A 17,716-nucleotide genomic window follows, 5' to 3' on the forward strand; every position below is an offset into this window, starting at 1 on the left:
TGGGGGAGGAGTTGATTGGCAGGGCCACTGGTGGTGGGAGGCACTGGGGCGGGGCATGTGAGGGAGAAGAGGTTGGCTGCCAGTGGGTGCTAAGCACCCGCTAACTTTTTTTCCTGGGTGCTCCAGGGATGGTGTTGGCACCTATGGTCACCATATTCATGTTGCACAGGGGTGGGGAAAATCCACATTTTTGAGTGGTGTAGTTAAACTGGTCTACTTCCCCATATAGTCAGCACCAGGTTGACGGGAGAATTCTTCCATCAGTCTAGCTACGGCCTCTCAGGGAGGTGGGATTACCTATGCCAACGGGAGAATGCCTCCCATCAGCGTAGGTAGTATCTACACTGAAGCACTCCAGCAGCATGGTTGCAGTGGCACAACTGTGCCGCTGCAGCATTTAAAGTATAGACAAGCCCTTAGTTATAATTCAAAAATGTGTGGGTGGGAATGTGTGATTAAAATAATATCCTGAATTCCAAATGCTCTGCAACAATGTGCACACTGATTTTTGCAAGTGACTAAACCATGTGCCCTTTTATAAAGGGTTTGCTGCATTTCTTTGGCTGAATCTTCCTTTGTTGTTGTTTGTTTGTTAGTTTTGTTTGTTTTCCTTTTATAGCCCTAAGCTATGTTGTTGATTAAGAAATCTCTGTACAAAATGGATAAATGGTGATACATAGTATCTGTACTCAAGATCAAGAATGGAAATGTACTCATACTTTGTCTTTCATCCCACTTGGTGTTTCTGGGTTTGTCTTTCTAGGCCATTCAAAGAATCCTGGAGGCACTTGGATAATGTGTGCTTCCAACAGTTTCTTCAGTATTTTGTATATATAGTTATTTTAAATAGCCTACTTCGTATTATGACAGTCATAAGCTCCTTCTACTCCCGTCCCCTCCTCCCCCCAGTCGTCCAAGGCTGGTTCCCTTTCCTTCCTTCACATTGTCCAGTGTTCTAGGATTTAAATCCATGGCTGTGAATAAATAAGAAATTTGCCATTGGTTTTTTTTTCTGTGGTCTTTATTCCCTCTGTCTCCTTTTTGCCTCTTTTACTTTCTCTTCCCAGTCTTTCCCTACTACAGGCATTCATTGAAAGCACTCTTGTTCCTCTTTGTGGTCAGAAATGAAATCCATCAGCTTTTTCCAGTAAATTAGCTCTGTGTGAGAGAAGGAACTGTTCTGAGAGCTCACCTGTGTCTGATACCCTTCCTTCCACTCCCCATACCAAGCATTCCAATTTTCAAAGTGATGGCTCTCTGTGTAGTGAGACTTCGAAGAAATCAGGCCATCTCCTGTGTTACGTGCATTCTGTTACCTCAGTTACAGCAAACCAGTCTTGTATATTGCATGCATTTGGCAATATTTTTCATCTTAATGGAGGGGCTCTTGCATGGATCTCTTTTGCAGCTGATTTTACCATGTCTTTTCTTACTGTTAGATTATTCATTAGGTTATCAGAAAAATCTGCGTGTGTGTGTGTGTGGGGGGGCAGTGGTGGTGGTGGTGGTGGGGGGGGGATTGTGTGGCATTACCTCAGAAGGGAGACCTGTGTGACTGTTGGAGTAAGTATACAACTAGTGATAATTGTGGCAGGTGATATTAAGAGGTCTGTGCATGTCATGTTAGACACAAGATTTCCAAGACAGTGTTTTTCTTAACACACCCAGAATCATGGGTGCCAAAGTACTCTAATCTCTTATTTAATTGCTTTACTTGCTGATCTTTGAACCAGATATTGATATTAACTACTTCCCCCTCCATGGTTTTTGTCCTTTTCTTTTTCCTTCATTTCCCTTTCACCTGCTTCAGTTTCTTGTAGCTGTTTTATATGTGATGCTGTCTTAATTATGATTTGACCTGAGCAATGATTTAATCTATGAAATCTAATAAGAATATTTTTTCTGGATACTTCCTTGATGTCTTCCCTCCCCCCAACTCTGTTGAAAGGGGTGTGTGTGTGTGTGTGTGTGTGCGTGTATGTGCGCTCACACTCAGAGTATATAGATATAAAGTAGGTCTTTGAGAGATTCATTTGTTCATATCAAAAATGTCTCCGGGTTAGAGGAGGATATTTGGGTTGTTTGGATAATAGCAGTGAGTTTTCAGGGCCTATAAAGGGAAAAGCGGTAGATTACTCTGACACAGAGCTGCTTGGAAAGTATCCAGTAGAAACTTGAATCCTTTCCAGGAAAATAGGCTTTGATTGTGCTGACTAGAACAAGAGAACATTAGAAGCTAATTTGTTAGTGGGTTTATTATCACATTTTACTATAAATTTGATTTTTTTTTTTTAAGATGGTGGGGGAAGGGAGTTAAGCTTAGCATCAATGTTTAGAATCTCCTTGGTAGAAATCAGTGATATTCAGTCTCCAGATAGAGAAACTTCTTGTAAAATACTTTAACTATCCATTTAGAAGAGACAAGAGTAGTTTCCCAATTGTAAACAAGGATGTCAACGTAGAGTATCTGTAAGAAAAATCTTACGGAGAGAATCTCTTAAAATACTGATTAATAACAAACAGATGTTATATTTTATTTGATATGTGTTTTCAAACATTTGATCTCAGTTTCAAATACCAAGATTGTTTCAACAAGCATTTTGCTTAATGTATTTTTAAAAATGTTATTTGCATTTTTGGGTTACCTCTCTCTTACTTGATTCCTCTCCACCTTTGTAATGTTATATCTTGAACAGCACTTGATGAAATAACAATTACATGCAGCAGTATTCTATTCTGTACTTCTCGCCAGTTTTAGATAAAAAAAGCTTCTTCAATCGAGTTAATTGTTATGATTTAAGCACCCAGAATTATTCTGGGCAGTTGACAGTACAAATAGAAAGACATATGTCCTGCTTTAGAGTTTACACTCTTATGCCCTAATCCTGCAGACACTTAGGCCTTGTCTACACTACGAGAGTAGTTCGATTTTACTTAAATCGAATATTTGGAATCGATATTGCAAAGTCGAACGTGTGTGTCCACACTAAGGACAGTAATTCGACTTTGTGAGTCCACACTAACGGGGAAAGCGTCGACATTGGAAGCGGTGCACTGTGGGCAGCTATCCCACAGTTCCCGCAGTCCCCGCTGCCCATTGGAATTCTGGGTCGAGCCACCAATGCCTTCTGGGTAAAAAAATGTGTCGAGGGTGCTTTTGGGTAACTGTCGTCATCCATCCATCACTCACTCCCGCCCTCCCTCCCTCCCTGAAAGCGCCGGCGGGAAATCATTTCGCGCACTTTTCAAGTCATTGACAGCGCGGACGCCACAGCACTGTGAGCATGGAGCCCGCTGCAACCATCGCTGCAGTTGTGGCCGCTCTCAACGCCTCGCAGCTTATCATACAGGTTGCCCTGAGGCAGATGCAGAAAAGTCAGGCGAGGAGGCTACGTCAACGCGGTGATGGCCTGAAGTGTGAGAGTAGCACAGACCTCTCAGAAAGCAGGGGACCCAGCGCCGAGGACATCACGGTGGCAATGGGTCATGTTGATGCCGTGGAACGGCGATTCTGGGCACGGGAAACAAGCACTGAGTGGTGGGACCGCATAGTGCTGCAGGTCTGGGATGAATCACAGTGGCTGCGAAACTTCCGCATGCGGAAGGGAACTTTCCTTGAACTTTGTGAGTTGCTGTCCCCTGCCCTGAAGCGCAATGACACCCGGATGCGACCAGCCCTGACTGTCCATAAGCGAGTGGCCATAGCCCTCTGGAAGCTTGCAACGCCTGACAGCTACCGGTCAGTCGCGAGCCAGTTTGGGGTGGGCAAATCTACCGTGGGGGTTGTTGTGATGCAAGTAGCCAAGGCAATCGTTGATGTACTGCTGCCAAAGGTAGTGACCCTGGGAAACGTGGAGGCGATCATAGATGGCTTCGCAGCGATGGGATTCCCAAACTGCGGTGGGGCCATAGATGGAACTCACATCCCTATCCTGGCACCGGACCACCAGGCCAGCCAGTACATTAACAGAAAGGGCTACTTTTCCATGGTGCTGCAAGCACTGGTGGACCACAGGGGACGTTTTACCAACATCTACGTGGGATGGCCGGGCAAGGTTCATGACGCTCGTGTTTTCAGGAACTCTGGTCTGTTTAGACGGCTGCAGCAAGGTATTTACTTCCCGGACCACAAAATAACTGTTGGGGATGTGCAGATGCCTATAGTCATCCTCGGGGACCCAGCCTACCCGCTAATGCCCTGGCTCATGAAGCCCTATACAGGTGCCCTGGACACTGAAAAAGAACTCTTCAACTACCGGCTGAGCAAGTGCAGAATGGTGGTGGAGTGTGCTTTTGGACGTCTCAAGGGGAGATGGAGAAGCTTGATGACTCGCTGTGATCTCAGCGAAACCAATATCCCCATTGTTATAGCAGCTTGCTGTGTGCTCCACAATCTCTGTGAGAGCAAGGGGGAGACCTTTATGGCGGGGTGGGAGGTTGAGGAAATTAGCCTGGCTGCTGATTACTCACAGCCAGACAGCCGGGCGATTAGAAGAGACCAGCGGGAAGCGCTGTGCATCCGGGAGGCTTTGAAAGCAAAGTTCCTGAGTGAGCAGGGTAACCTGTGACTTTCTAATTTTGTGTACAGAGAAGCCTTCACCCCACTTCCAACACACGTTTCAAAATAAAAATAGTTCTACTTTGTTAAAGCACACCGTTTTCTGTAATACTGTTTTCGCGGGAATTTTTTAAAACTGGGACGCAGACTGTGGTGCGGAGCGGGTGTAGTGTAGTCGCGCGAATGCAGCTTCTAAACTGAAGGACTGACAGGCTCCGGTGCGGTGGGATGGTTCTTTCAACGGAGCCTGTCACCCCTCCTGATAGGGACTGTGTGTATGGGGGTACTATGTGACTTTGTGGCGGGGGGGGACGCTTACAGATCCCCTGCTGTGTGGCTCTGTGATCCTGCCTAAGGACCGCCGCTTCAGATCTCTAACTGCCCTCCCGTGCCACAAAGTCACAGAGCAACCCACCTCCCACCACATAACATGAAAAGAACCTCCCAGACTAACCAGGGTAAGTAGTCACTGCATCACTGCACTATGTATGTGCCCTGCTGCTGTGCCTGCCCCCGACTATGTACCCTGCCAAAGGTGACTGTCCTGTCCAATTACCAACCCCCTTTCCCCCCCTCCTCCAAAAGAACATGATGGAAACAGTAGTTAACAGAAACATATTTTTTATTAACAACTACACAGGGGACTGGGAAGTGAAACTTGGACGGGGGCTTGTGTCAGGCGGGAAGGAAAGAACTTGTCAAACTTTGGGGACTGAGAGCCTTCTGCTGCTCGAGCTCTCTGCAGGGGTGCAGTGAGAGTTAGCAGGGACTCTGCCGCCTCTCCTTCTGTGCACTTTGGGTGAAGGGAGTATGGGACTTGGTGGCGGGGGAGGGCGGTTAGAGATGGACTGCAGCGGGGCTCTGTCCTCCTGCCTCCGTTCCTGCAGAACATCCACAAGGCGCCGGAGCGTGTCCGTTTGCTCCCTCAGTAGTCCAAGCAGGGTTTGAGTCGCCTGCTGGTCTTCCTGACGCCACCTCTCCTCCCGATCCATGTTGGCTTGGTGCATTTGGGACAAGTTCTCCCGCCACTGGGTCTGCTGTGCTGCCTGTGCTCTGGAGCAGGCTATAAGCTCGGAGAACATGTCCTCCCGTGTCCTCTTCTTCTTATGCCTAATCCTCCCTAGCCTCTGGGAGTGTGATGACAGGCTAGGTTGTGAGACAGTCGCAGATGGGGCTGTGGGAATGGGAAAAAGGGAGTGAATTCCTCAGAAACATAAATGTAGTTGTGAACAAAGAACATAGTCTTTCTCTGTGAACAGGACCATGCACAGCACCTATCACATGCGCACTCAGCACAAGGTCGAATTCTCGGCCTTCGCATTCACTGTCTGTGGTTTTGCAGAGCACTTTTGAGAACCCTGTCAGGACAACGGAATTTCTGTTGCAGGCAGACATGGTAAGCCGTAGATTCGTGGCAGCTTAAAACTTTAATATTAGCAATGGCCTCATTTCACATTGAAATCAATGTCGGTCCCTGCTGCCAGCAATCCGGCAAGCAGGAAGTTTGCTCCTGTCCCACACCCTCGCGGCTGTCCCCGGGAACGATCCCTTTCGGCTGACCCTTTCCCGCCTCCACCGCGTGGCTGCAAACCAGCCAACACTAATAACATTCCCCTACCTCATTCAAAGCAGGTCTTCATGAGCGACATCACCCTCATGAGGATCTCTGAGAGCGACAGACAGAGAATGCTCCGGGAAAGCCTCCAAAGACCAGGGCCGTATGCCGCCATGCTGTGCCAAGCAATGATTCCGGAGTACTTGCTAGTCTCGTGGCGCGGCAACGTGTCCTACTACGGAGGACCCAATAAGGCCGCTCTCCCCAAGAACCTAATGCAGCGGATTTCAAATTACCTGCAGGAGAGCTTCCTTGAGATGTCCCAGGAGGATTTCTGCTCCATCCCCGGACATATAGACCGCATCTTACTGTAGCTGCAGTAGCAGGGACTAAACAGTAGAGCGGCTTGGGCAGGACAATCATGCAAAACCGGACATTGCTAGATTTTTTTGAAATACTTGCACTGCCCATGACTGAACCGTTAAGTTATTCAAAGTAATCATGAGAAACCCAGTTTTTACATTGTTAATAATCATGTTCTGTTACAAATAAATGTTTAGATGTTTACAACACTTACTGGATGATCCTTCACCAGATTCTGTGTCCGGGGTAACGGCTGGGGAGGGTTGGTAGGGGATCTCTGTAAGGGTGATGAAGAGATCCTGGCTGTCGGGGAAATCAGCGTTGTGAGCGCTGTCGACTGCCTCGTCCTCCTCATCTCCTTCCTCATCTTCCCCGTCCGCTAACATGTCCGAGGATCCGGCCGTGGACACTATCCCATCCTCAGAGTCCACAGTCAGTGGTGGGGTAGTGGTGGCGGCCGCACCGAGGATGGAATGCAGTGCCTCGTAGAAACGGGATGTCTGGGGATGGGATCCGGAGCGTCCGTTTGCCTCTTTGGTCTTCTGGTAGCCTTGCCTCAGCTCCTTGATTTTCACGCGGCACTGCGTTACATCCCGGCTGTATCCTCTCTCTGCCATGTCTTTAGAGATCTTCTCATAGATCTTTGCATTCCGTCTTTTGGATCGCAGCTCGGAAAGCACGGACTCATCGCCCCACACAGCGATGAGATCCAAGACTTCCCGATCAGTCCATGCTGGGGCCCTCTTTCTATTCTGAGATTGCACTGCCATCAGTGCTGGAGAGCTCTGCATCGTTGCCAGTGCTGCTGAGCTCGCCACGATGTCCAGACAGGAAATGAGATTCAAACTGGCCAGACAGGAAAAGGAATTCAAATTCAAATTTTCCCGGGGCTTTTCCTGTGTGGCTGGTCAGAGCATCCGAGCTCGTACTGCTGTCCAGAGCGTCAACAGAGTGGTGCACTGTGGGATAGCTCCCGGAGCTATTAACGTCGATTTCCATCCACACCTAGCCTAATTCGACATGGCCATGTCGAATTTAGCGCTACTCCCCTCGTCGGGGAGGAGTACAGAAGTCGAATTAAAGAGACCTCTATGTCGAACTAAATACCTTCGCGGTGTGGACGGGTGCAGGGTTAATTCGATGTAACGGCGCTAACTTCGACATAAACGCCTAGTGTAGACCAGGCCTTACATACATGCTTAACTTTATGTATGTGGATAATCCTATTGTAGTCCACAGGACTAGGTGTGTGTAAAGCAAACCACATGTACAAGTGTTTCAAAGTTATTTAATTAGGGGGCAACAAATAAAAAAGAAGGGGGTAAAAGGAGCAAAAGAATTATAACAATAAAATCACCTGGGCATTCAGTTTAGGCATGTACACATCTAGCTCTTTCAATTAAAAGTTGTTCCTCATTAACGTCCTGTCCTTTTTAATTTTACTTCAGATGAAGAGTATGCTATTTTATGTTGTGTTGCATGTTGGTGTACAGTTCTCTCACAGGAAGGGGAGGGGAAGCCTTACAATTTTGGAACATAGATGAGAGTTAGTTGTTTTCAGTTAAAATAAATTCCAACTTCACAAAACTGTCAGCATGGAGCCAGATTTTCTGATCTTCTGTGTTCAGTTGTGTGACAAAAAGTACATTTAAACCTGCTCGAGCTTTCTCCTGGAGAATTCTCTCTGCATAGAAGAATGTCCAACAGCCCTATGCCAGCTGCCCTGCCCAACCCAACCCCACCCCAGCGTAAGTGAGAGAAGGGGGAGCGCTGGGTGGGAAGGGCATCCATTACATCTGATCCCCTGCTGACTTACAGTGCTTGCACCAGGGGTTGAGGCTAGAGTAGGCCCTATGCTGCTCTAGTTTCCACTGGGGTCAAGAGGTTTGAGACCAATGAGTCCAGTTGGGCACAGTGGAGAATTGGTGCCAGTATGTGTATTATTGTCTGAGTATAGTTATAAATTCCAAAGATCACAAAATGGCAGTTAAAGATGCACAGGGAGCTTCTAACTCTTACCCCTTGTGCATATACTTTACCACACAGCCTTTAATTTTATGATCATACTACTTTTTCTTCAGGACCCCTGCCTCCTTTAGTACCCAGTACTCAGAGCCCTTCCTCTTTCTGTGTGCATGAGTACAACTCATAACCTCTTAAACCTGCAGTTGCACTCCAATGGGATCCTGAGACATTATTCCATGGATAATTTCCAATCAGTTTATAAAGTACACACATTCAGTATCCATGGGAGTTCTATAGTTTTAATCATTTAATACAATCCAGTGTATGCCCTCAGACTGTTTTCTTTAAACCACTGCAACTTGGCCAAATCAAATCTAACTTTCCCTTGGCCAGTGGAAGGCACCTTTGGGACTAAGGGGCTATGACCCCTGGCGAATTTCAAGTTTCTAGCCCCTTCTGCTGAGGTGCATGAGCTGTTCTAAGAAAGATTGCAAGTGGGTTATTTTTTTCCCTTAGCAGAAAAGCTGCCATTTTGTCCTCCCGCTCCTTTCATGCTTGAAAACAGCTCAACTGTTTTTAATTAAACTGGCAGAGAAAACAAATCACTTCTTGACCAAGAGCAAGTGAGCCAAATTTCATCTGAGAAGGTACAGCTTTGAGAAAGTTAGAAGCCACTGAGGATGAGCCTTTGTAAAGGAAACATGTAGACAACCTCTACCGGAGGTGTCATTATGCATATTGCTTATAACTCTAATTTAGTTATAGAAAATGCTAATGCTGTTTGCTGCATCAGTGATACAGAGCATGGTACCACTATAATACTGATGAAAGCAGATGCTTACTTTAGAAATGTCAGTGGAAAAATGGATGGAATTGTGGGGGGGAGGAATGATAGTCTCCAAGCTCTATCTACAAATCAAGGTACATCCACCAGACACACAATACATTGTAGATTTTTGCAGTACTGTACTTCATGAGTGTCCTTTTTCTTGTGTAATTTGATCCTCCGGGGAATAGTTAATGTTGACATTATTTTCTGTCAGTGTTAACATCCCATTGAGGACAGAGGCTTCTGACTCCTCTGCATTATCATTTGAGGCTTTCTGCAGACCCAGGCAGACAGTGATGCATCAGTTTATGCACAGTTCTCAGTTTGGCGGCTTTCTTCCCAACGCTCTTTTATGTAAAAAAACAAACAAACACAACTTTGATGCTGGAGTACTAGGTGTCATGCTCCTAAATAAATAATACCATCTTGATGAGTAGCTACAAAGCAGCAACATTCAACCCCTGCAGCTAAACAATGCATCGTTGTAGTCTTAAATTCTGAGCAATAAAGCATCTTTCCATAAGAGCATTAAACAAACACACACATTTGATGCTTTCCACAAGTAGTGGAACCTTACTAGAATGATATTGACTGATAAGCAGGGATAGGGCTGGCTACTCCTTCCCTCTTCCCAGAAGAATTCTGCTTCTTTTGCTTTATTGATAAAGGTGGGGTAGGGGAGGATTGGCCCTACTCATCTTGATTTCAAAACCAGTATTACATTTCAAAAACTATGAAAGGTGTCTGTGTTTTAAGAATAGTGTCTTTAGAAAATGCAAACACTTACAGGTAATGTTTCAGACAAACTATTCATCATTTTTTATATTGGTTATACTATTTTAAACCAAACCCACTCTTGTTTCAGGTTTAAAGCCAGGGAGGGAGGGAGAACTAATGAACAGTCCATGAACACCTTGATCCGTTAAAATCAGGAGACAGTGTGGTGGGTTGGGGGGTAAATTTTCTATTAAATCAAAGATTTTTTAAAAAGCAGGACCAGATATCTTACAATAAGGAATTTGATTTGATTTACCATTAGTTAGTTGTGAGAAATGGCAACTCTAAAAGTAAAAGCAAATTTTAAAGCTAATCCAGTAACTGTATGAACAAATATTTGGTTGATTGACTATTATTGGGTAAGTCTTGAGCTGAGCAGATCCCTGATGGGATATAGTTAACGTAACATGTTTTTTTTTTCTTTTCCTTCCCTTTTTTTCTCTTCCCATTCAATAGCTACAACAAACCATCTACCCCACAATGGTTAGTAAAGCACAGAGCTTGATGCAGCCTTGGCTGAGGTCAAGCACTCCAATTCTAACCTCTCAAGGGTTTTCTCTGTGTTGCCAGTGTACTGGTAAAAATGACTTTAAACTCTTGTCAGCGCAGTTACTGGTGCATGCATCACAGTCCCACTCAAATAAACCTGTCACAACACAGAGTCAGCAGCTAGAGAAGAGTACAAGGGCAGGCCTCTAGCTTTTCATTCGAGCATCACTAAACGTGCACAGAGTGCCCAATTATTTCAGCATTATTGAGCAAGCCTACAGGAGGACCCAAGCCTTGCTACATTAGATTTTCTTTAGTAATTTGCTGAAGTACCGCTGAGGACACTTAAAGGGCTTAAAACGGTGGCTGCAACCAGTTTCCTTTTCTGGATTGTTAATTCAGGTTTTCTCTTTCAAATTAACTCTCACTGCATGCTGTGCAGTAGCGCTGGGAGAACTGTTTAACACTAATTTTCTCAATTTTCAGCTTTTTCCCTCTGCTATAACTGCTTGTATAGTTATTCACATATGTTTTGATTAGACATGTATGTGGTATGTCTCTTCCTGTAAGAAAAAAATCCATGACTTCTGTCAGAGGAAATCGAGTTTTAACTAGAACTGGCAAATCTGTTTACTTGATTCTCAATAATTTTTTTTTCTTGGTTAATTCAACCACAAATCTAAATGAGATTTAAAGTCAGTATTATGCCCAAATATGTGGTCATATTTGAAAACACAAAATGTGGGTGTTTAGTGACATATATCTATACATATCAGTATGTTAAACCCCCTTTCTCAGAACAAGTTCAATATCTGTGTTTAATTTCTCACAGCAGCAACAACTCCAGGCCCAGCATTTATCACATGGACATGGTCTCCCAGTGCCTCTCACTCCACACCCTTCAGGCTTGCAGCCTCCAGCCATCCCACCAATTGGCAGCAGTGCTGGCCTCCTAGCCCTATCCAGCGCGCTGGGCGGACAGTCCCACCTACCAATTAAAGATGAAAAGAAGCATCATGAAAATGATCATCAAAGAGGTAGGAGCTGCTAGATGAGCAGAAGGCTTAGCTCGTCGGTGTTTTTTGCTTGTCTCTTCTCTAAGAAAACAGTTTTCACAAGAACTCCCATATAATTGCTCCAGTATTTATTACCTAATTGAGACAGTAAGAAAATGTGTTCAAATGGTGGAAATCAGGGTTTATAAATCTGGTTGTACAATATTAATAATTAACTGACAGAAAAGTTAACATCTGTGCAATTTATTATTTAAGACATCATGATTTTTTTCTTCCAAGTATGATAAATGTGTAATTTTATGTAAACTAACTAGTACTTTTCTCTTTGTATTTTCCCCCTGCCACCGCCTCCTCTTCCTGCTTGTGTTGCTGCTGTTCTGTATGCAGACAGAGACTCCATAAAGGTAGGACTCTATTTCATAGGTGGAAGGAGCAACTTAAAAGAACTGTGCGGTACATTTTATTGCAGTTTGAACTAGAAATGTACAAAATGTCATGAATTGAAACTGGATTGTGATGTTTGTACTGATGAGCAGAATCTCATGTAGATACAGTATTTCATTAAGAAAGTATCTAATAATATACACGTCTAGGATTGCAGGATGATTTATTAGCCAATGAGTTTAATTATCCCATCTTTTCTCATTGGCTGAGTCTTCAGCATTGCATCCTGTTCCTACATTTGGAAGAGCAGAGCAGTTCTTATGTCCCACTTGAGAGCAAAGGGGGGTGGGAAATGGGCTAGCAGGTGGTATTAACTATCTGGAGACTGCAGACCTATACTCTGAATATATTCAAAATATAAACTTGTCTGCAAATGTGGAAAGAAATAGACTGCACAAGGTGTGGAAATAAAATTTTGTTTTTACCTCCTAACCACTTGGTTTATCCCTGTTAGAAATAGTTTATTCTTTAGCCTTATCTGAAGTGGTATAGGAGACCTATTTTTTTCAAGCCCATGAAAGATGACCATCACATTAACCCCCTCACACTCCTCCCCTTTTCTCCACTTCCCCTATATAATTTCTTGACCCTGAATTAATCTCTATAGGTAGATAGCATGAGTGTTTGCATGGCCATATAAATCCCAAGCTTTATAAAGAAACACATGACATGTACAGAGTGACTTGCATACTTATGAATATACTAGTCTATATTTTTTTGTTTGTATAAGCACATATACCAGGATGCTCATCCATACCTGGAGCACAATCAAATTGTGTGTGTGAATTTCCTGAATTTTCAAATCCGGGTTTAAAAAATGTACCCGTCTTCTACTAGGCATAAGAATAAGCCTAAACAGGCACTATCAAGTATGAAATAGGGGCTGGGGAATGTATTTCTGGCCATGCCTCCCAAAGGAATAAAACATTTGTGTACATTTAACAGTTGTAACAAATTTTCAGTCAACTTTCTAATAATTTTTATTAAAAAAATATGTAATTTACTACTAGGGCTGGTCAAATAGCAGAAAAATATTAATTGAATAAATCTGACATAGCTGTGTGGTAATACTGCCAAGCCTAATAGCCAGACGACCATATTTACTGCCCAGGTGGTTACAAAATATTGGTTGTAAGGTCAATCACATTGTCCAGGGAGATGACGCAGGTGATAACTCACTGTCATCACCTCTTATTCCACTTGACAAAAAGCTTCTGGGGAAGGGTAAGGTGTCACAATTCTTACGTGAGTTCTCTGCTCTGGAGTTTTGTCTGTCATATTATCTTCTGGCTAGTAGGTCTCTGATCAATTTTAATCCTTCCTCCCCAAGCTCTTCCCTGGCTACTCTCGGTTCCCCCTTCTCACCTCCAAGTCCCTTGGATGTGATGATGAAAGGGGGTGTTTCTTTGGTCTTGCTACAGCAGGTTGGGTGTGTCTTCTATTCTACTCTTTCCCCAGCCTGCCTTAACTGCCACTGACAACTTCGCCAAGTCACAGCACAATGAAATTGATCTGATTGTCAGTTTTATTGTTGGCCAAAAGGGGGTCGGAATATCATCCATGAACTGTCGGTTTTCACTGTGAGCAGCAGCGGCACTGCAGCTGTCTGTCTGCAGACTTGCAAAGATACTACTGCATTAGTTTTTCTGTCTATTTAACTTCTCTACCACAAGGGCGAGAAACAAGATTTTTTGTTATTAAACGAAAGCTTGGGTGGTACAGGAGTTAATAACACTACATCGCCTACTCACCCTGGACAAATAGTTCAGTGATATTTTTTTTTTTTTTTTTAGCTCTGATTAAAAATATATAAGTAAATCTGTACACATTAGACTAAAATTACCCAGATATTCTCCTCCATCTGTATCCTCTAATTAATCTGAAGCCATAATAAAACTTCACTGTTTTCTCATTGAGTTATCTATGCACATTTTTCAAAATGCACATACATACACAAAACTGAATGAAGTTCTAGTAACATATATAATACACTAATCACTATACTAAAATAGTATAGTGCTAATAGTACAGAATTAATCTTGCTTCCCTATTCTCCCCCCTCATCCATCTAAAAAAAAAAAAAGTGGGGGTATACGCTATATTTTGTATTCATGCTGGAAAGGTAGATCTTCATTTTGTTTTGCAATTATGTGGAGTGATTCAATGAATGATCATACATACAGCTAGAGAGACTGAGAGAAAGGTGTGACTGTTTTGTACTGATTTATTATGGAATGATAGCTATAAATAGATGTTTGTCTTGTATAGTGTTCAAATTATGAGTTGGACTGTGTCAGCTTTTAGGGCTTGCTGCCAGCTTTGCAAGGTGAAATAGTTTGCTAATTTCCTTAAATGTTTTCAGTGATGCCCAGAGTAGCAGTTAGTCGCTTGTTCTATTGATCTGTCCTCCCTTAAGTGGCTCCTGGTTAAGAGAGGCTTTTATGATTGTCTGCTGTGTGACTTGAGATGGTTTTTATCAGCCAGAACGTGCCAGTTGCCAGCAGCTGGAGTCTGTGTGCTTGTATGAAATAATTTATTCATGCAGGATAATGCTCCTTAACATTTAACAGGTAATGAACGTGACATAAATTTCCTTCTTGCTTTTAATTTTTCCCTTTCCTCTTCTAATGTGCAAACAGGCAGCTCTGGTACTCTAAATAATAAGTAATTTTTGGCCATCTGTCAAAAGGAAATTTCAATACAAATTTAAATTAATGGTGCCTGAAATTTTTTATAGCTCCTCTAAAAGCCTCTAATGTGCAGAAAATCCTGAATCTGCTAGTAGTAATTAGTGTAGCATGTAATGAGGATATGGGCAACATTATATAGCCCCAGTGTAACGTTTTGATATGGTAGCAAAATTTTGATTTATACAAGGTTGTGTGGCTCAGTTTAATTGTGAGAGACACTTTAAAGTGTTTTCTTGACGATATAGATTATTAAGCAGGGCAGATCGTAGAATAGCTCATAAAATATAAATTTAGGCTTTACTGTAAGATTCAGGTAATTAGGGTACTTTTACCTATTGGTATAAAGAAGGAAGAAAGGAATTTGGTCGTATGCTTCTCTCTCCCCCTTTTAAAAAAAAAAAAAAAAAAAATCTGTTCCACCAATTCCAGAACTCCTGACCTGTCAACCAGTTGTCTTCATTGAACTTGCCCTCCATAATTACACTGGCATTTACCATACATTTAATTCTGACTGGGGACGAAGGTAACAGTTGATTCACTAACACTGGAGAATTTAAATTTGAATCCATACAGAGGGAGGATCCACTGTATGAAATTACTCCCTACAGGCAAGAAGGAGGGTGTGGGTCATGGGAGGGGAAGAGAAGGGATAGGTAATACTTCTTACACACAAGATTTTACAGACTCTTCGGGGAACGTGGTAAAAAAAAACAACTCATTCATGTCCTTGCTGAACATTAAAGCCAAAATCAATGGTTGGAACTGTGAAGTAAGACAGGCTGACATCAAAAGCCAGTTCTTGAGGCAGTGGTGCAAACAAGAAAGGCACAATCATATTCCAATTTATATCACCCTTCTAAATGGAACATTTTCTGCTTGATAAACCAAACCAGACTTGGATCCTTCCAGACTCATCTCTGGGGTAAGCAGATGACTTCTGAAACTAATTAGGAACCTTCTAGAAAACATGAGATTGTCCAGTATCAACACAACAGAGTCCAGGGAGGAAGAAAGCTTTTGGAGCATTCTGATTTTTTTGTTTTTTTTGTTTGATTTAGTCTTCAGAATCCTTTACAAAGTTAAAGTATGGAAAAACTCAGTACTCAGTAAAATGGGTCATGGGAACTCTGTGTACAGATACAAAGCCAGCAGGACAAACAAAAGGGAGAGGTGAATCGTAAGGGCACGTCTAGAAGTGCTGATGTCTCAAGGACTGTGATGGAGCATAGACCTTTCTTTTTAAATTTAAATTTACCTTTTACAAAATATTCTGATTCCTTCTCGCAAGCATTAAAACTCAATGGGGGGGTTGTTTTTAAAGGCTATCCCTAAGCCACTTTGCAATGGAAAAACTTGATTCTTGCTGGCAAATTGTTCCAGGATTTTTCCATGTCTATAAAAATTGCTCAAATAGGACACCTGGCTCTTCTCCTAATTCCCCCCCACCATCCAGCCAGATTTTCCCCTAACAAGAGGGAGCAGGTTCTCTTCTGTTCCCTAACAATGTTCCCTGTGGCAAAATTATCCTGTAAGGAAGCGGAGGAAGTATTTGTGGAGAAAAGTACCATCTGGGAGCAAGCGATGTAAGTTGAATGGTCTCTCCCTCCTGTGTAGCTTTCTCTATGCTAGGACACCTACAAGAAATGGGCCAACTAATGTCTGTTATGTTGTGGGACAGTCAGAGATAGCTGATGGTATTTGTTGTCTTTGTAAGTTTTTATAAAAACATTTTGAATCATCATTTTGGGCATATAGCTGAACTATGTAACTGTGTGGTCCTGCTACTATTGGCCTCAGACTCCCTATTGCTTATTACACTTGCTTGTTTAATCTTGTTTCAAATTGGATTGTAAGGTTTTTTGTTTGTTTGTTTGTTTGTTTGTTTTTTTTTTTTTTTGGAACAGAGCCCATGTCTGTATTCGTACAATGTCTAGTACAGCAGGGTCCCAATTCTGCCTGGGGCTTGTGGACACTACTGCAATTAGAAATAAGCAATAATAATAAATAATTAAAAGTTGCAATCATATTGTTGGAATAAAAGTCTGTTTGAGTTCATAGAATTATCAGGGTGGGAAGGGACCTCAGGAGGTCATCTAGTCCAACCCCCTGCTCAAAGAAGGACCAATCCCCAACTAAATCATCCCAGCCAGGGCTTTGTCAAGCCTGACCTTAAAAACCTCTAAGGAAGGAGATTCCACAACCTCCCTAGGTAACCCATTCCAGTGCTTCACCACCCTCCTAGTGAAAAAGTTTTTCCTAATATCCAATCTAAACTTCCCCCACTGCAACTTGAGACCGTTACTTCTTGTTCTGTCATCTGATACCACTGAGAACAGTCTAGATCCATCCTCTTTGGAACCCCCTTTCAGGTAGCTGAAAGCAGCTATCAAATCCCCCCTCGTTCTTCTCTTCTGCAGACTAAACAATCCCAGTTCCCTCAGCCTCTCCTCATAAGTCATGTGCTCCAGCCCCTTAATCGTTTTTGTTGCCCTCTGCTGGATTCTTTCCAATTTTTCCACGTCCTTCTTGTAGTGTGGGGCCCAAAACTGGACACAGTACTCCAGATGAGGCCTCACCAATGTCGAATAGAGGGGAATGATCATGTCCCTTGATCTGCTGGCAATGCCCCTACTTATACAGCCCAAAATGCCGTTGGCCTTCTTGGCAACAAGGGCACACTGTCGACTCATATCCAGCTTCTCGTCCACTGTGACCCCTAGGTCCTTTTCTGCAGAACTGCTGCCTAGCCATTCAGTCCCTAGTCTGTAAGAGTGAATGGGGTTCTTCTGTCGTAAGTGAAGGACTCTGCACTTGTCCTTGTTGAACCTCATCAGATTCCTTTTGGCCCAGTCCTCCAATTTGTCTAGGTCCCTCTGTATCCTATCCCTGCCCTCCAGCATATCTAATACTCGTCCTAGTTTAGTGTCATCTGCAAACTTGCTGAGGGTGCAGTCCACACCATCCTCCAGATCATTAATGAAGATATTGAACAATAGAATACACTTCGTGTAATGTGGCTGTCAGTTTTTG

At 43.2% G+C, this 17,716-nt stretch overlaps 1 protein-coding gene across 9 annotated transcripts in view; it reads left to right on the plus strand.

The window, feature by feature from the left end:
* Positions 1-17,716, plus strand: part of TLE4 (TLE family member 4, transcriptional corepressor) — a 125,515-nt gene that overhangs the window by 57,965 nt on the left and 49,834 nt on the right. For 4 of the 9 annotated variants that reach the window (XM_034773529.1, XM_034773532.1, XM_034773535.1 and 1 more), the window contains 2 exons: positions 11,369-11,573; positions 11,940-11,956. In XM_034773529.1, the coding sequence (XP_034629420.1) occupies positions 11,369-11,573; positions 11,940-11,956 (222 nt within the window). Of the gene's footprint in view, positions 1-10,503; positions 10,531-11,368; positions 11,574-11,939; positions 11,957-17,716 lie in introns of all 9 variants that reach the window. The other 5 variants (XM_034773528.1, XM_034773533.1, XM_034773534.1 and 2 more) reach the window with 2 other exon arrangements.

This window comes from Trachemys scripta, chromosome 6 (genome assembly GCF_013100865.1).
Source record: "Trachemys scripta elegans isolate TJP31775 chromosome 6, CAS_Tse_1.0, whole genome shotgun sequence".
NCBI classification, from domain to species: Eukaryota; Metazoa; Chordata; order Testudines; family Emydidae; genus Trachemys; species Trachemys scripta.